Raw genomic sequence first — 17,660 nt, forward strand, 5'->3', positions numbered from 1 at the left:
CTTTTGTCAACCCATTAGCTGTAAATAAACTTCCCTAAAAACATCAGTGGATTCCTTCTTTCTTTTTTCCTTTTACCTCCTGAGTTCTGCCTTTAGCTCGTTTTCCTGCTCAGAGATCAATCAGCATAACAACACACTGCTCGCTGCTGCCCTGCGCTGTAGAAGAGTCCAGTTGTGGCGTCTGCTCTCCATAAGTCACCTCACACACATGAACATATGGTGACATGGAAGGTAAATAAAGACCTGCTGCTGCACACGGAGCGGCCGGATCACGACTGTTGACACGGCAACGGCCCCTGGGACGTGGAGCGACTGGGCGTGGCACTGAGGTGAGCTCGCCCATGCGTGCAAATATACATGTTTACTCACCGTCACACGGACACACACCTGCTCTCACACACACACACACACACACACACACACACACACACACACTCAGGCTGCAGCAGGGGCGCTGGCGGTGCAGCATAATATTTCAGCCACACATGATAACATTCTCAAATTAGCTTTTTGTGCAGAGATATAAAGGAAGTGATGAGACGTGACAAAAATACGCCTCTGTAACGCCGAGGAACGAGCAGAAAGAATTATTATCTTTCAAGCCAGTTAATTCTCACTTAGCAGCTGAATTCCTCGCGCCGCGGTGATGGAGATCCGATGATACCACCAGATAGAAACTCAACATTTTTGTAATTATTGGAAAGCACACACACAAAATAAAGAATCCGCTCACATGTGTCTGAACTTTGGTGTTTGCTCAGACAGGAGGAGAGATTTGTGCAGCAGCGAGTTGCCCCTTCCTGCCTGCTGGTGACTACCTCGTCTAAAACACAACACCAGTTACATAATTCATCCTTTAGAGGTTGTTGTAACCATGACTACTGCAATGTGTGCTCCCACTTAAGGTTGTACTCGCTACCATCATGTATTTTACACAGGGTTGCAGTAACTATGGTAACAGGAGCCTTCAAAAGAGGGCAGCGAAATCCAAGGAAGTTCCACAGAGAGGGGCACGCGTTGGAAATAGCACAAGGAGCCCACGGGGCGAAAGGGACCAAACATTTAGAAAGCCTTTGAAACGCTCTCTTTGACTTCCTCATGCCGACACTCCTCCAGCCCCCCGTGGCCCTGTGAAAACACCTCAGCGCTCACCGCCGTGCATGTGTGAGCTCATGCCGAAAATGGCTGATTCACAAATGCCAAAAAGAAGCGCAGGACGACCTCTACCCTCGCAAAGAACAACAGGCAGAGACGGGAAGGTACGGCCGTGCAGCTACCTGCTTCCCCTGCTCATGAAACGGGCCGGACCATCAGACAGAGCTGTTCTCACGGCACCGTTTTCACCAGCAGGGAGATGCAGATGAGCGACCAGCGAGTCCGTCTGTGAGCGCAGACACACACTCGTTCAATCCCCCCGGAGGTCAAGACCAGCCTCCCCAGAGGAAGGCTGCTTCGATCTCACACACTGGAACCCAAACCCGACTTCTGACCTCCTGGCCTCAATCTGAGTTGAGAAGCATCTTCTGTGTAATTGGACAAAGCGGGTCATTACATCCCAACGGACGGTGCAGAGACATCTTATCTCACCCGCTGTGTCACGTGCATTATCTGCCCGAGAGTCTAGTTTAGCACTGATTAAGAAAGACTGAATAAATGAGGGAACTTGCTTCATTCATCCGACTGTGATTAAGATACATCATGGAAGCAATTACAGGAGGAAGGACTGGGTCAGAGAGAAAAAAAGTTCTGCAAGGAACAGACGAGAGCAACATGTGTGGTCTAAATGTGCTGGACTACCAATTAAAATGCTTTTACACACATATCAGCCTCAAAGCTGCTCACCGCTCCGATGTTAGTGGCTAATGGGGCGTGAGCTGCACATGTAGACGGATTCTGTTTGCTTAGAGGAGGTGTTTATGGGCAGACTTCATGAAGAAGTTGAAGAATGATGATTGGAACTATGAAGAAAACATTCAGAAGAAATCTGTCAATACATAAATGTGAATGTGTGAATTTATGTTGTGTTTTAGCTACATGTCAAAAGAATAAATCAGATTTCTGTTAGTTACCCAGCAACTAACCCTTATGACCTGTTTGCACGGTGCAACTGAACAACCCTGTTTCTTAGAAAGTCTGTGGAGATGATCTGATTTTTAACTTTGAATACGTTTTGCATCGACCCCAGAATGTATGAGTTCAGATCTGTGTCTCAATATTTGAACAGAAGCTCGTAAAGATCAAAGAAAAATAATAGAAATAAAATCCATCCATCATCTCTACACCTTAATCCTCACTGGGGGGCTGGAGTCTATCCCAGCTGACTCAGGGTGAAGGCAGGTTCACCTGGACAGGTAACCAGTCTATCACAGGGCTACACTTAGAGACAGACAACCAAGCACACTCACATTCACACCTACGGACAATTTACAATCACCAATTAACCTCAGCATGTTTCTGGACTGTGGGAGGAAGCCGGAGAACCCGGAGAGAACCCACGCTGCACGGGGAGAACATGGAGACTCCACGCAGGAAGTCCTCACCGGGACGCCAACCGGCGACCTTCTAGCTGTGAGGCCACGGTGCTAACCACTGAACCATGTTGAAATAAAGTGGAAGCAAGAAATGATCTCTAAACAAGACGTTACGGTTAAATTACAGCAGCGTGCTACATTCGATGATGATATTCTCGCTCGTCTTTCTCTAACTGGAATATCTCTTTCTTTAGCTTTTTCCAGTTCCGCTGCTGATTTTTTTCCCATTTTTTTGGCCAGTTACCGCTGGAGGGACCCATCAACGGACCAACTGGCGTCGTCGCACAAGGTGATGTTCTTCTTAATTTGTTATCATCACATAACAACATTCACATGTTGGCTGCTGAAGGAATGAAAATAATCTGACACAACAACATGATGTTCCTTGATTGCCTCAAATTTAATCAGCTGCAGGCAAACTAAGATAATGTAATACTCATCTGGGAATATGATTCCTAATAATAATAATAATTATAGTAATAATAATTAATTTATTGAGTGCCTCAGGGAAAACTACAGCAACAATTTACATATCACAAAACACACTCTAGTTTAAAAATATGTATTACAAAAAATAAAATGAAAAAGGGATTTAGAATAAGAAAAGAATTCAGTGTAAATTAAAGTCGAGTGTGAGAAATAAAACCAAATCTAGGAAGTGACTCAGAAGATAAGCGTCCGCTGTTTGCACAGAGGGGCGTCATGTACAGCGTTACTGCAGGGGGCAATAATAAGTATAATAATAAAATAATGATCATGATAAGAATAAATGTTTGTTCTATTATTGTGTAAAACATCCTGATAACTGTTTTCTTCACGAGGAGTGAACGGAGGTTTTTAAAACACAAAAAAGTCCTAAAATCATATCTGTGACCGTCAGAACAACGGCAGCTACATTCATTTAGAGTCAATCTGAAGCCTGATTATGAAGTTTGATGTAGTCCAGCTATGTTTCTGTGGAACCTGCTCTGAGCTCTGAGGACCCACCGACCGCCTCGGTTTGGTCCCGCTGACGTACCGTCCGTTTGAGTGTCAGCTGTGGTATTAAAACCAGAACATCTCTTGGTGCTGTCCTCCGACCTCCAATCAGCAGCTATCAGATGTAAAGTCCTGCCTGCCTGAGCCTGGACCAGATCAGGGACTCTGTTCAGAACCAAGGGGGGACATTTGAAGAAGTATGGGGACCCTCGGTAAGACACCTCTCTAATTCTACTTACATCCACCATTAATTTATTTACTGTAAGGTCAGGTAGAGGCTGGGAAAGGATAAATAAAGACAAGGAAAGAGAGAAGAACTGGACATCCAGTCGTGTACGTCTCTTGCTGCTGTGAGGACTTGGTACCAGCATCACTCTCTGATTATGTCGGTTTTATTGGGAATGTTTTGCAGACTGAGCCACGATTCATCTGTTTCTGGTTGGTTTGTCTTTTTCACTTTTGGGGTTCTGGGTTGTCACTGTACAAACATCCTACATAGACTCTGTGCTCACTACGACTTTTTACTTCATGATGCTCTGTAACGCACAAAGGAAACCTTCACATCGTTAATTCTCTTGTTTGAAAATTCAATAAGAAGATCATTGATTACTTCACTGATGAATCAACAGTGGAGCACAGCAGCAGTAACGTTCTCATGATATATAATTGGTCCAGTAAATGAAGACGGAGTACGATGAGAAGATGACGATACGTGTTTTCACTTCAGACGTTCACGGAGTCGACTAAAGAGGAAGTACGCTGCTAACAGAGAGCTCATCTGAAGAAGCTATTTTTGTAGGTATTCTGCCCTCTATCAGTCTCGTGGTGGCAGAATGATTACGTTAACGGGCCTCAGGGTGCCAGATAAGTTATAACCTGACTAAGATTTATTGCATTTTGTTTTCATGTGGGGAAAACAGTATGAACTAATATTGGCTTCTGCGTCATTTAGGTGAATTAAACAAGCAAGAAATGGAGATTGTTTGCTTTATAAAACTGCATCTAAAAGCCCAGCATGTGGAGCCAAACCTTAAAGCTGAACTCTCCGACATTTAACGGCGAAAGCAGCAAAGATTCGCTGGCGTGTGAGCAGATATACTGTACACCGAGGCAGGAAAACTGTCCACAGGGGAATCTCATTCCTTAAGCAATGAAGCAGATTTATCAGAGCCGAGCTGACAGTCATCTCCACTGACAGAAGAGTGCTGATGTGACATCATCCCATCGCAGTGCCAGTCAACACCCTCAGGAAAGGGAGGATTAGGTGAATAAGGAGATAAGAGAAGGAGGCGAACTGGCGAAAGCAAACAAAAAAAAGAGCAGAGTAAGAAAAAGGGTGTAATTGATGCCATTAAATAAGGCACAGAGGAGAAATGAGGAGGCAAAGTGTGACTGAAAAACAAAATGGGGGCCGCAGAGGGTAAAGAGGAACTGATGAGGGGGATGAGAGAGGAATGGGAGGCAGAGGGAGAGTGGATGGACGGGTGAGAACATGAGGGATGAGAGGTACCAGCAGGGCCTGGACGGGAAGTGTGTCTCCATAAACATGCTGTATCTGGGTCTTGCTGATCACACACTAGCCCTAGGAGACCATGAAACACAATATAGGTCCCCATGTTCCGTGATGGATGAGGTCCGGGCTCCGATGTCAGCCCACTCAGCGCTCCCCACCAACAGGGACAAATCACTGGGCCAATGCCCCCCTCAGCACGCAGGCTAATACAGCTAATGGAGCCATCCACCCGGCTGGACTGGTGTGATGCTCCTGAACACAAGTCTGCCGCCTGAGATTTATCCACCGGGTGTTTTGTAAATCCACGGATCCTGAAGTATACGCTGGCCCTTTCAAAACCTGACATCAAATCAATGAATTTGTTTATTGACACCAAGAGCAGAGTTTTTCCTCCTCTCACCGATCACTGTCACCTCGGCTGCCCTCCTGTTTCTGTTCATGGTCTCTCCTAAATCAGCTCCCCGCTCGTAGCCACAAGCAGCAACCTGGGAAATGGTGAATGAGCTCCAGACTTAGTTCTGACAGGTTTTTTAAAAAGATGCCTCGTTTGTGCTGACCTACATCGCTTTTTCTTTCCAATCATCTTTCCTCCCGGGCCACTGCCGGCTCCGGAGGCTGCCGTGGGGACCGGTGGCCGGGCCTGAGGAGTCATTAGGAGGCTTGACTCACTGTGATTGCTGGCTCAGACGCACGACTGCAAGAGTTGGATATGCCAGCTGATAAAGGGCGACAACAACTTCCTGCTTGATTAATACTGTACAGTCTGGCATTGTGCAACTCAGCGAGCGCGGCGCAACATTAGCGCTGCCAAGATTAGAGCTCTGATTCCCACCGAGGTCGACCGTATCAACAGCGTGCACACGACTGTTTGAGCAACACGCAGCACACATTTTAAATGTTATATACCGACAGTATGCTCTGAATGTGTTTATCCCACTCTCTGAATGATGATCTAATAAATCTCCTTCACAGAAATTCTTCATTTCTGAGCGCTTGGGGTCAACAGAACGAGCTGCAGGCACAACAATGACAGATTACCACCACAGAAAGTTGCAGGGCTGAGCGCTCAGGCAGCCTATTTGCTTATGGAGCAGACGCATTCATTTAAAGCTGAGCTTCTGTCTGACCAACAAGTGCAGCTTTCACGTCACGTTTTGCTCCGTTTTGGTCTCCATCACCTGCTGAAGGCTGATGTTTGGCTGTTTAGCTGCTGAACTTGCTGTTGGGTGTTAAAGATCAAATCAAGAACAACATATTCTCAGTAAACACATTAACTAAAAAACACATTTTGGTTTTATGTTTGGTAGAATTACTTGTTATAGGACTGAACAGGAATATTACAGCACACTGACTGTAGGTGTTTGAATGTGAATTTGCTCCTGGATCTTTCAAACATCCTCTCAGACGTTTACATCTTTGGCCGGTTTAAAGCTTGTGAACGTTTGACCACAGTGGGAGCTCTGAGCCACGCTGGGACTTGAGCTGAAATCATGACAAAATACTTCAGCATCAGTGAACATCTAGTCTGTGCTTCCTCTTTGTGGAGCAGGATTAGCTGAGCAGCTTGGTGCTGCAGATACTTCCGATGATCCACATTTGATTCTGATGTCCCGTTATTGACAGCCTGTGTGGGCATTCTTGGCTCGTTCTGAATGGAAGCAGACTCCGACCCGCTCCGTTCCACAGAGCGCTGCACGTTTTGCAGCTTTTACAAACTCCCTGTTCGGAGTGGAGGGTGTCGGGGGCCAGTCAGCTCTTCTAGGTTTATTCATATTTATTTCCCTGTTGCATCGCTGTGTGTGGTGAATCTCTGAGCTCATTAAGATGCAGCTCTGCCATGCAACAGCAGCTTTCTGAGATGATAATAACACAAACAGCTTCCCAGCCTCCATCATAGTAATCTGCAGGTGGGTGATTAAGTCCAGTCCACCGCAGGGCTCCGGCTGGTCTACCACAGCGACCCAAACCCACGACCAGCACATGAAGATACGTGTAAAAGATTAGAGGACCTTTCAGAAGCTCTGGTGCTGCCCACAGACAGCACATCAGCTGGAGAGAAAGAACACCTTTTGACATTAGTATAATTAACTGTAATCACAGCTGCATTGGCGTCTTAAGCAATTTGATCTTAAAAATACAAGACAGCAGCGTGGACAGCATCTATAGCAGCCGCCGTAGCCCACATCCAGATTAAAGTTAACCTCTCGCTAGACACGACACGCCTGATCAGAGTTTATTTAACTGATCTAAGTTCAGACTTAACCGACAAGAACAAGCTGACCTGCAAATATCTGAGGTTTTCATTGAATCATAAGAAGCAGAAACATGTTTAGATGAAAAACTTCAGCTTCAGCGTGAGCACGACGACAGTATCAGAATGTAGATACTGATTCACTCAGTATGGATAGCACAGTGGTGTTCTGCTGCCACAAGGTTTTCTATTTGCTTTTTGTTCTGAAGAAAAAAAAAAGTTTTCTCAACACAACAACATGTTTTCATGTTACTTCAGGATGCACATCGGTATCGGCCGATATTAGTGTTTTTATCGATATATCGGTATCGGTCTGATGAACTAATTTAGCCGATGATTGTCTGACATCAGCGCCTTCGTCTCTACATCTGATATCTTCTCACATCACACCATCTCACATGTAAAATATCCACCTCAGGAAGATTCCTCCACTATGTGCAGTCTGTAATCATCCATTATCTCCTGCAACACTTTTCAAATCTTTTATTTCTTTTTATATATTTATTCTTTTTTTTATCTTTTGTATTTTACTGAGCAATTTGCACTTTATTTTGTTTTTACTTGCGCTGAAAATAGGAGAAGCTTTCCAGTCTGGTTGTACATTGTAGAATGACAATAAAGGGCATTCATTCATTCATTCATTCATTCATTCATTCATTCATTCATTCATTCATTCATTCATTCATTCATTCATTCATATTGCTGCTGTTTCACAGATGTTTTTACCTAAATGATCCTGGACTTGAACATTAAATATTTTTTGTTACGTAATAAATCAGACTCTGTGTCTAATCTGGGCTTCTTCTGAACAGTTTTCTCACAGTATTTACTTAAACTCATTTTTCGGTGTGAACAAAAACTGAATATCGACATCTGTGATATCTGTTATCGGCGATATCAGAAATCTTAATATCGATATCGGCCAGAAACATTAATATCGTGCATCACTAATGTTTCTGTAGCCTATTCCCTCATTTCTATGACACTCAGCACTGTAGTCTGTTCCACTGGAGATTCTTCTCATTGGAACAACATCTCACTTTATTTGTTATATGATGATATTTTGTGCACCTTTTTCTTATAAGAATAAACTTTCATGTGACAAATGCACAGAAGAACAAGCTAACACTGTCGTAAAAGGCAATCATTTAACTATCTTATTATATATATTTGGTATCACTGATCGGGTTCAGCTTTCACACCTCAGATGTCTCAAACATCAGTGGAGGCTTTAAAAATAAAAACATGGACACCGTGTGGATGCTTCTAGTTAACAGAAGCTCCAGTTTATCATCTGATGATAACAAGTTTTACATCAACTTTTATGATAGAGCAAGATGAAGGGACACGTGGTGAGAATGAGAAAATGTGTGACAACGACATCCAATCCAAAGTTCGGCAGCAACATGTGGCTCTAGAAGAGCTCTTCACCGATATAAACGTACTTTCCTTTGAACAAGGGGGAAAATGGCTGTTTTCTGAGATATGATTTGCGATAATAATTGACTTTGCAGCTGTGATGTAGATTAGTCACTGACTGAATCCCAGAAACACATTAAAGCTGCAGCCACATTTTCATATTAGCAACTGATCAAATGGCTCCGCGCACTGTGACAGAGATCGCTCTAGTAATGAACTGACGGGGAATTATCATCAGCTCTTAGCTCTGTGGAGTCTTTTCTAACTTCTTGGAGCGCTGCTTTGTTTTTATGGCCCACACATGGAGCGATTTGGTCCAGTCCCACTGCTTTCATTTCCAGCAGTCGCAGCAGGAGGCATCTGGTTAGCACGTTATTAGCCCGGCAACAACTGGCAGAGGCACGATGTTAGCAACAAGTTAGTGAGCAAACAGGACAACTTTTCTGATTGGTGGAGACCCAAGCAGAGCTAAAAAGAGAAAGGAGCGTTGGACGTACAAAAACATCCATCCACTATCTCTACACCTTAATCCTCACTAGGGTCATGGGGGGCGGAGTCTATCCCAATTCAATTCAATTCAATTCAATTTTATTTGTATAGCGCATATTTACAACAACAAGTCATCTCATAGCGCTTCACAAAGGCAGAGACAGAAACACCCAACAATCCAAAACACTGGGAAGGAACCGAAAACCCCAGCTGACTGAGGGTGAAGGCAGGTTCACCTGGACAGGTAACCAGTCTATCACAGGGCTACACTTAGAGACAGACAACCAAGCACACTCACATTCACACCTACGGACAATTTACAATCACCAATTAACCTCAGCATGTTTCTGGACTGTGGGAGGAAGCCGGAGAACCCGGAGAGAACCCACGCTGTACGGGGAGAACATGGAGACTCCACACAGGGTGTCCTCACCGAACCAGCGACCTTCTGGCTGTGAGGCGGCGGTGCTAACCACTGAGCCACCGTACAGCCCAGGACAAAACCATGGCTCCACATAAACCCTGTTCTGGCTCTGTGTCTGGTGTCTGTGTAAAGAAGTCAAACGCTAACATTTGCAGCTTTTTCTGCTGTTTACAGTCTATATTTAGAGGGATTGTCTGAACAAATATATATCTGACCTAACACACAGCGCACACAGCTTTTGTTTTGTATCCCGTTATTTCTCCGTTATCAGATTTGGTGTTTGTAGATACTTGCGCTCCGAGCTGTATTTGATTTCATTAATAAACCAACAGAACCTCAAACCTCCACGGGTTTGTGTATTTTTATCTTGTATCATATTTCTGTGGAAATAAAGCCGAGAGCAAAGGTTTCCCGCTTTTTCTGTCTCTCTTTCACCGTCTGACAGCGTATTGTCTTGTCACATATAATCTTGGCGGGATCATCCCGTTCCATCGTTCTCAGTCTGCCGGGCTCCAGGAAAAACAGCCGGGAGCGAGGCAGCAGACGAGGTAACTACAGAGACAGAGAGATGAGGGAGACGGACAGAGATGATGATGGAGAGCTGTTATTAGTTGTGGAAGGACACTAGACAACTTGGCCCACGCCGTCCCTCCGGGTGGAGGCTGGCTGGCCGGCTGTGACTGGAGTCAGGTGCTAGACGGACCTCCAGACGGTCGGAGGGAGAGAACACGACTCGGGGACGAGAGGTGAGCTGGTCCTCATCCCACGCCTGACCCTCAGACGTTTCAAATTCAATTTTAAAAGCATAAAAAAAGGCTCATAATTGCGGCAATAACATCAGAAAAACACACATTTATCACGTCCTATTCTTCTATTTTTCATCAAACACAAACTCACAGATGACCCAGTTAGAGCGGCACACTCGGAGGGTTTGGGAAAAGTTAATGCGTTTAAGAAATGTAATTGAATTTAATAGCTGGAGTTTTGAGGAAAGAAAAAAACCCAGAAGAGAAAATGAACGTGGGGTTATGTTGACCTCCACCCCGGTTTATCCTCAGCCCAGTGGTGTCAAAACAGCAGGCTAAGCACTTTATCCCTCAAACACTGATGCGATAAGAAAGCAGTCTGTTCAGGCCTTTGTTCGCCAGCTGAGAGGCTGTGTTAGTCTCTGACGGCTGCTGCGAGATCACTGGCGGATGAGAGGTTAGCATATTTTTAGATGAGTGTTTCATGTGAGGAATCTTACTTCTAAATAATGAGGGTGCCCTTCTCCTGTGCCTACGACTCAAAGATCAAACCGGCAGCGAAGAGCCGCAGACAAGCAGACTTTCAAAGGTCTGCACCGAGAACACAGAGGACATGAGAAGAAATGGGAGAACGGGAGCCGAAATGAGAAATAGGAAAGAAAATATGGTGATAAGCAACTTAAAAAAAATGACAAACAGTGAGCATAACAGGAGAAGAGAAGCAGAACAAACCAGAAAGCAGCCTGTGCTTTAGCTCAGTCACAGAACAAGCTGATAATTAGAGGAAGAGAAACCCAATTAACATCAAGCAAGGTCATGAAAACAGTGGATTTAATGGTCTGAGGAGTTCGAGCTGAACGCATACAGCACTGTCCAAAAGTTTTAGGCACAAAAAGTCAAATGAGGGTCCTTTAAAGATAATGTCATGAATAGTTTTGACTAATTAACTTAATAGAAAACACTAAATCAAACTGAATTTCATAACGTGCTTCTCGAGCCGTTCAACAGGCAGATTGCTTCTCGGGGAACTTGTCACAGTTGTTCTGTGGATTGAGGCTTCGTCAGCGTCTTCATTTAATCCCACACTGACTCCATGATGAGAAGATCGGCTCTGTGGGGGTCCACGGCATCTGTTGCAGGGCTCCTTGTTACTCTTGACGTTGCAGACGGCTCTTTACGGATCGGGCTGTACGTTTTGTCTCATCGTCACGCTGCAGAGTGAATCTGGGACCGATTGGACCGCATCATGGATACGAATCAAAACCTTTTCTGCCTAAACTTTGCACAGTGCTGTATAATTACATCAGCAGCAGGTTACGCTCGGTGGGGGATCGAAGGCTGATGTTAACTTAACAGATGTAAATGTGGCCGTTCTTGGCATTAAAACAAAGCATTTACCCACCACAGATACATCGAAACACCTGACAGGTAAATAAATACGATCCAAGGAAACCAAAGGAGGGCACTCTGCAGGGCTGAGGGACCCTGGAGAAATCTGGACTCTTTACATCCGTTGGAGCATCAAGAGCAGCGCTGATGTGAAGGAGGTTTCCAATTTGTGAACCGTGGCAGTTCGTTCAGTGTTAGCACGGGCGAGCAGCGCTTCAGATTCACGGCCAGATTCAGCCACATCGCTTCAAATCGTACACGTCAACAGACCACAACTTTAAAACCACTGACAGGGGAAACGCTCATCATGTGTCACAGCTGAACCGTTCTGCTGGGAAACCCTGAATCCTGGCATTCATGTGGACGCTACTTTGGCATCTACACATTGCAGAGCGAGCAAACAGCCCCAAGTCAGCAGAACTCCTCGAAACTGGTCAGGAACAGCCTGAGGAACACGATTATGAGCCAAAAGCATTGATCCGGACTCCAGACTCCTCAAAATCTGAGACGTATGGAGGCCACAATCTGATCCAGGGTACAGGTTGGATCTCTGCAGACCCTCAACCCTCAGGACCCACAGGATCCACATCCGATGCAGACGGCATCACGAGGACACATGTTAGGCAGCTGGTTTTAATGTTGTGGCTGATCGGTGTAAGATCAAATGGATTATATTTTCATATTTTCGAGTATTAAAAATAGCATTTGATGTCAGGATTGTTCAGTTTTTAAGGGTAAAATGACTGCTGGTCTTCCAGGTGGTCCTACCCGGGTCACCCACAGACAAACAGTCCTGCAGCTCTTTAAAATGACACATAATTGGGAACCTCTCCACGACACGACCAACAGCGACGGCGGACGCTCATTTATTTTGGTGCTAATCAAACCACATTCCTCACATTCTCTCTCTCTCTCTCTCTCTCGTTACCTTTTCTCTGGTGTGGTTTCATTCTCTTTGCTCGCTGGCGCTTCCTGTAGATCTGGCAGGTTGGCAAAGTCGTCCTGTTCAGCCAGCCCGATAGCTAGAGACAGAACAACCATCTTCCCCTCACTGGACACACAGACAAACAAGACATCACAAGACCACACCAGTGTGTAGACAAATAAGCACAGGGACACACACACACACACACACACACACACCAACAGGCAGCGACAGCAACACACCCCGCACACATCCAGGTCATGAACAAAGACAGAGTGGGAGAGAGGAGGTAGACTGTCGTGAGGACGCTGGAATATTTCATCATAACAAAAAATGCTCAGTTCATACTTTACTGTGCAAAGACTCAAAGACTCAAAGACTCACACCTGAACCTGTCTGCTGAGGAGTCAGTCCACAATACAGGATTTTATCATCTAACAAGTGAGTGACAATTTACTGCATGCATTCGTTTTTTTTCAGTTTTGCACATCAAGGATTGACTTTGGTGTAAATATCACTGAGCACGATAATTCCTGAAACATGGACAAATCTGGATTTTGTTGGTTTAACCTACAAAGACAACGTATGGTTTAGAATTAATACTGCATGACACATTTCTGTCAACATGAAGATTCCCTTTAACGTGTATGTTTAACCTTCCTCATGTGAGCACGTTAAAGGCTACAAGCAAGAAATACAGTCATGACTCGACGATCCGACACTAAATGTAAAACCTTCTTCTATGTCGGATATCAAGGCTGTCGGATTGTCCAGACGGAGGTCCAGATACGAGGAGGGCTTGATGCTGGAAGGATCATTAGTTGTTCATTATTGTTCATAGTTGTTATAATAACTAGTGTGTTGTTAGAACACGACGCATCGCTGGATTTCAGCCTAACTGACCGGATTGTGCACATTCTGCCCACTTCCACCCCGGGGCAGCCCTCTGACGGGGTGGAAGTGTCCAGAACACACAGGCAGTACTTGGCTGCTGATGCTAGTTTAGTTAGCGCTCACACTTCTGTTTCCTCCATCGGTGGCGGCGGGGGAGTGGCAGATACGCTCCACCGTTACCATCCATGTTTACTTCCATAAACACTGAGCACGCTCGCTGCGTGTGACGTCGTCGTGTCCTCTTCTGCGCATGCGGGACACTTTTGGCTCGTATGAAGTTCACACAGCAGATCACATACAAGTCGCATTGAAGTGGAAACGTGAAGGAAGTCACAAAGAAATCCTCATTGAGCATCAAGTCCTGCAGTGTGAACGTAGCCAATCTGTGGGATTGTTCAGTCAGATAATACGCCGTCATCCTGATTGGTGACATTAAATGTCATGTCGGAGTCACAATCCAAGGCTGTCGCTATGTTAAGGCTGTTTTTATGGGTTCTGTTGGGTTTTCCTACAAACCTGTCGGATAGCAGGTTCAGGATTGTTAAGGGTCGATTACCGACTAATACTAATAAACCTTAATATAATGCAAAGCTAGAGTTGTTCCTTCAGAGGTCAGAAGAACAGAAACCTGCCATCAGTTAAAGAAACTCTTTGCTTTAGTGTTTTTTTCAGACTCTACACGGCTGCTATTAAAAGCCATCCAGCCTTTGAAACACTACAAAGTCTAGTTCTCACTTTTCGGATCCTGTGAGCTCGTAGGGCTACTCACTGTCCTGTGTGCTCCAGCATTTGGTTTCTGCAACTTCTGACGCAGAAACTGTTTGTTTTGGTGCCAATTTATTTGTCACACACCGGCTCGGTTCCTCCTTTGGTTCTGTAGCGCTGACGTGATGTTTAATGCATGTTCCTGGTTTTTGTTTCATAGCAAAGTGGATCTCATTAAAATAGACAAACTTTGATATATAACCAGTTAGAAACATCCATACGGTGCGTCTCCATATAGCGTGATTCATCATTACAATACATGCGGTTACATAACGCCTCAGTGAGCAGCGTGTGGTCTTCCAAGGCCGTGGATGCATTCAATCGCTGATGAGGGGTTTTTTTTTTCTGTCTACTGTACTGATACTGTACGACAGTCACAGAAATGTGTTTTACTGAAATGAGCATCCTTAGCAGACAGGTTGAGGACGACTGATGCGGTTTTATCGTTTCCAGAAATGTGAACAATAAAGACGCAGCAGAACCCTGAAAGAGAGGTTTGGATTGTTTCACAGAAAACAGAAGCAACTGAAATGACGTGCAGGAAACTAAAACAGCAAAAAGAAATCCATGGAAATTGAGGTGGCCTTAACAAAAACCTGCAACAAAGAAGCACATCATGTCGGTTTATTGTCCCTCCAAACACGCCTGAAATCGTCCAAATTACATTTCACTAAAGTATGCTGCACCGTGAATCCAAGAGGCCACGCAGACGGCGCCCTGAGCCAATCAGCGTTTGCCCACAACTAATCCAGTAATTCACAGTCACAAATAACATCCCACATGTAGGCACATACTGCTGCCTCTCATGCCGTCCTCTCTGCTGTGCTCTGTCTGTTTCATACAGCCGCTAATGCAGCTGATCCAAGGACAACCTTCACGTATTTTCTTCACCACAGTAATTTCCTAAAAGGCAGTTCTGAATCCACAACACTTTTTTTTCCCTGTTTCCCTTCACATCAATGCTCTGACAATTTTAGACATAATTATAACATTCAGGTGGAGAAAAAAATCCATTTTTATTTTGTGGATTCGTCTCACTTTGGTTTAAACGTTGACTGGACCAGGCGACGATGAGAGAAGGTGAGTCTCAATGAAATCACAACGTGTCTCAGAAAAAAACGTCTGTATGAGACAGACAGCAAAACTTTAGGATGGTTTGAAGGCTCTAATGTTGAGCTGAAAATAGGGATATATCAGCGACCACATCGGTATCGGCCGATATTAGTGGTTTTCCCCATATATCGGTATCAGTCCGATATACAAACAAACCAAAAAAACGACGATCGTCTAACATCAGCGCCTTCATCTCTACGTCTAATGTCGCTGTTGTTTCACAGATGTTTTTACTTAAATGTTCCTCGACTTAAATATGTTTAAATATGTTTTACTTTTGTAATAAGGTAGACTACGTGGTCTAATCTGGGCTTCTTCTGAATAGTTTTCTCACAGTGTTTATTTACACTCATTTTTCAGTGTGAACAAAAATTGATTATCGACATCGGTGATATCGATTAACAGCGATATCAAAAATCTTAATATCGGTATCGGCCAGAAATTCTAATATCGTGCATCACTGGATAAAAACTATTGCAGCACTAAATGCATGCCAACAAGATGACTATCAGCAGGATCAAACAGTTAACAAAGTAAATCCTATATGATGCTTTTTGGATATTTTCTCGTCTTCTTCCTCTGACCTGCTACACATCTTCCATTTCACCAGCCTGCTTACTCTGCCTGTAGTAAAAAGATAGATGCTGTTTGTTGAGGCGGTATCGACGACAAGAGGAACACATTAACACTTGAGAGACAGCGGCCCACTGGGAATGTGTAAACAGCACCAACATGATGCTCATCGATAAGGTGAATGGATTTGTATAGATGACCGAAAAAGACACGCGCACTCCAAGCGGCGGACGCTGAAATCATTACCACCTACACCGGCTCCATCGATCTGAGATGGAAGCGGCACGCCTCAGTCGCCGCGCCGACCGCACGTGGACACGAGTGAAAGGTGAAATTGCTGCATTGGGCTGTTCATACCTGTCTGATCACAAATGCATGATGCTCCCGCCTCCCTCCGCCTCTCACATCATGTTTCCCCCCAGCAGGGTCAACAACTGTTTGGTCCAGCGAGATTCAGAGGACGGAGGCGGGGACAACAGGGAACGCCACCTCACTCTATGAACGAGCCTTTATTTGAATGATGATTCACATCGGCAGGAGGTCACTGGCCTGGAGACACTGCTAATGGGAAGACATGCAGAAAGCACGGGAGCGGAGACGCTGTGGCGTGGGGATGCATGGGTTTACGGTCAGGAGGGGAGGGAGGCGCACACGTGAGGCTGCTTTGTGGAGCACATCATCTGTAATCTATCACTCAAGTCAAGCGGAGGAGGAGGAGGAGGAGGAGGAGGAGGAGAGCTCGCCGTGCTCGGTATCTCAAACAATCAGCGGCCTTCGGACAGCAGCAGCCGCTCGGCTCAGCGGTGGACGAGTCGGGAAATCGTCGGTGTCGTAAAACCTGCAGAGATCCATGGCGGCTGTGTGGTGGAGGTTTCTTCTGAACCCTGGTTAGCTGAGGATCACTCCTGAAGTTTATCTAATTGTTATGTTGAAAAAACTCTGGAAGCAAATGATGGATCGAGTCTTTAGGTTTAAATTTATGAAGCACAGTTTAGCTGAATATATTTTAATCAAATGCTGCTCAGCTGTTTAATAACTGCCCAACAGTGATGGGGGTAATTCTTTACTCTTGGATTGAACGTCGGCACAAAAGATGCACATAAAGGAGCGACAAGAGTCTCCACATTGTCCTGCAGCTGTGGGGTTCCTGTACGTCTACTAGAAGAGAAACACATTCTACAAAGCTTTCAGACAAATTAATGACTGCAGTTAAAAACAAGTCTGGCTGGAAGTCTTCACAGTATAATGTATATAAGACACTTTTTAGATGTTATATCTGCACCTCTGCATTCAAAAATGGGTTTAATTTAATTTACAAATGCTAATGAACCCACCAACACGTGATGACAAATCAATCAGTACAAATGAAAGGCCTGCAGAGGATCACTATGCAGCATACTCACAGAGCTGATCAGGGGCCTGAGGGAGGACGGCGTGATCTACACGAGCACTAATCACGTGAATCATGTCGTAAACAACCTGTCACACCTGAAACGTTCACGCACGTCGACAAACTAAACTCTGATCATTGTTCACATGAGTCAGTATCTCTGGAACAACTAATTCAGATTTTCAGTGAGACGGTGTTTGTTGCAGCCCGCGGTGGAGGATTGCATTAGATTCTGCAAAAATGTGACTGAGTTCCATCAT

The 17,660-nt window shown here is 44.9% G+C and overlaps 1 protein-coding gene across 1 annotated transcript in view; it reads right to left on the bottom strand.

The window, feature by feature from the left end:
- Positions 1–17,660, bottom strand: part of syt7b (synaptotagmin VIIb) — a 49,589-nt gene that overhangs the window by 12,015 nt on the left and 19,914 nt on the right. The window contains exon 7 of the mRNA XM_008281384.1: positions 12,669–12,791. Within this exon, the coding sequence (XP_008279606.1) occupies positions 12,669–12,791 (123 nt within the window). The remainder of the gene's footprint in view (positions 1–12,668; positions 12,792–17,660) is intronic.

Source organism: Stegastes partitus, unplaced genomic scaffold (genome assembly GCF_000690725.1).
Source record: "Stegastes partitus isolate 25-593 unplaced genomic scaffold, Stegastes_partitus-1.0.2 Scaffold232, whole genome shotgun sequence".
Taxonomy (NCBI): domain Eukaryota; kingdom Metazoa; phylum Chordata; class Actinopteri; family Pomacentridae; genus Stegastes; species Stegastes partitus.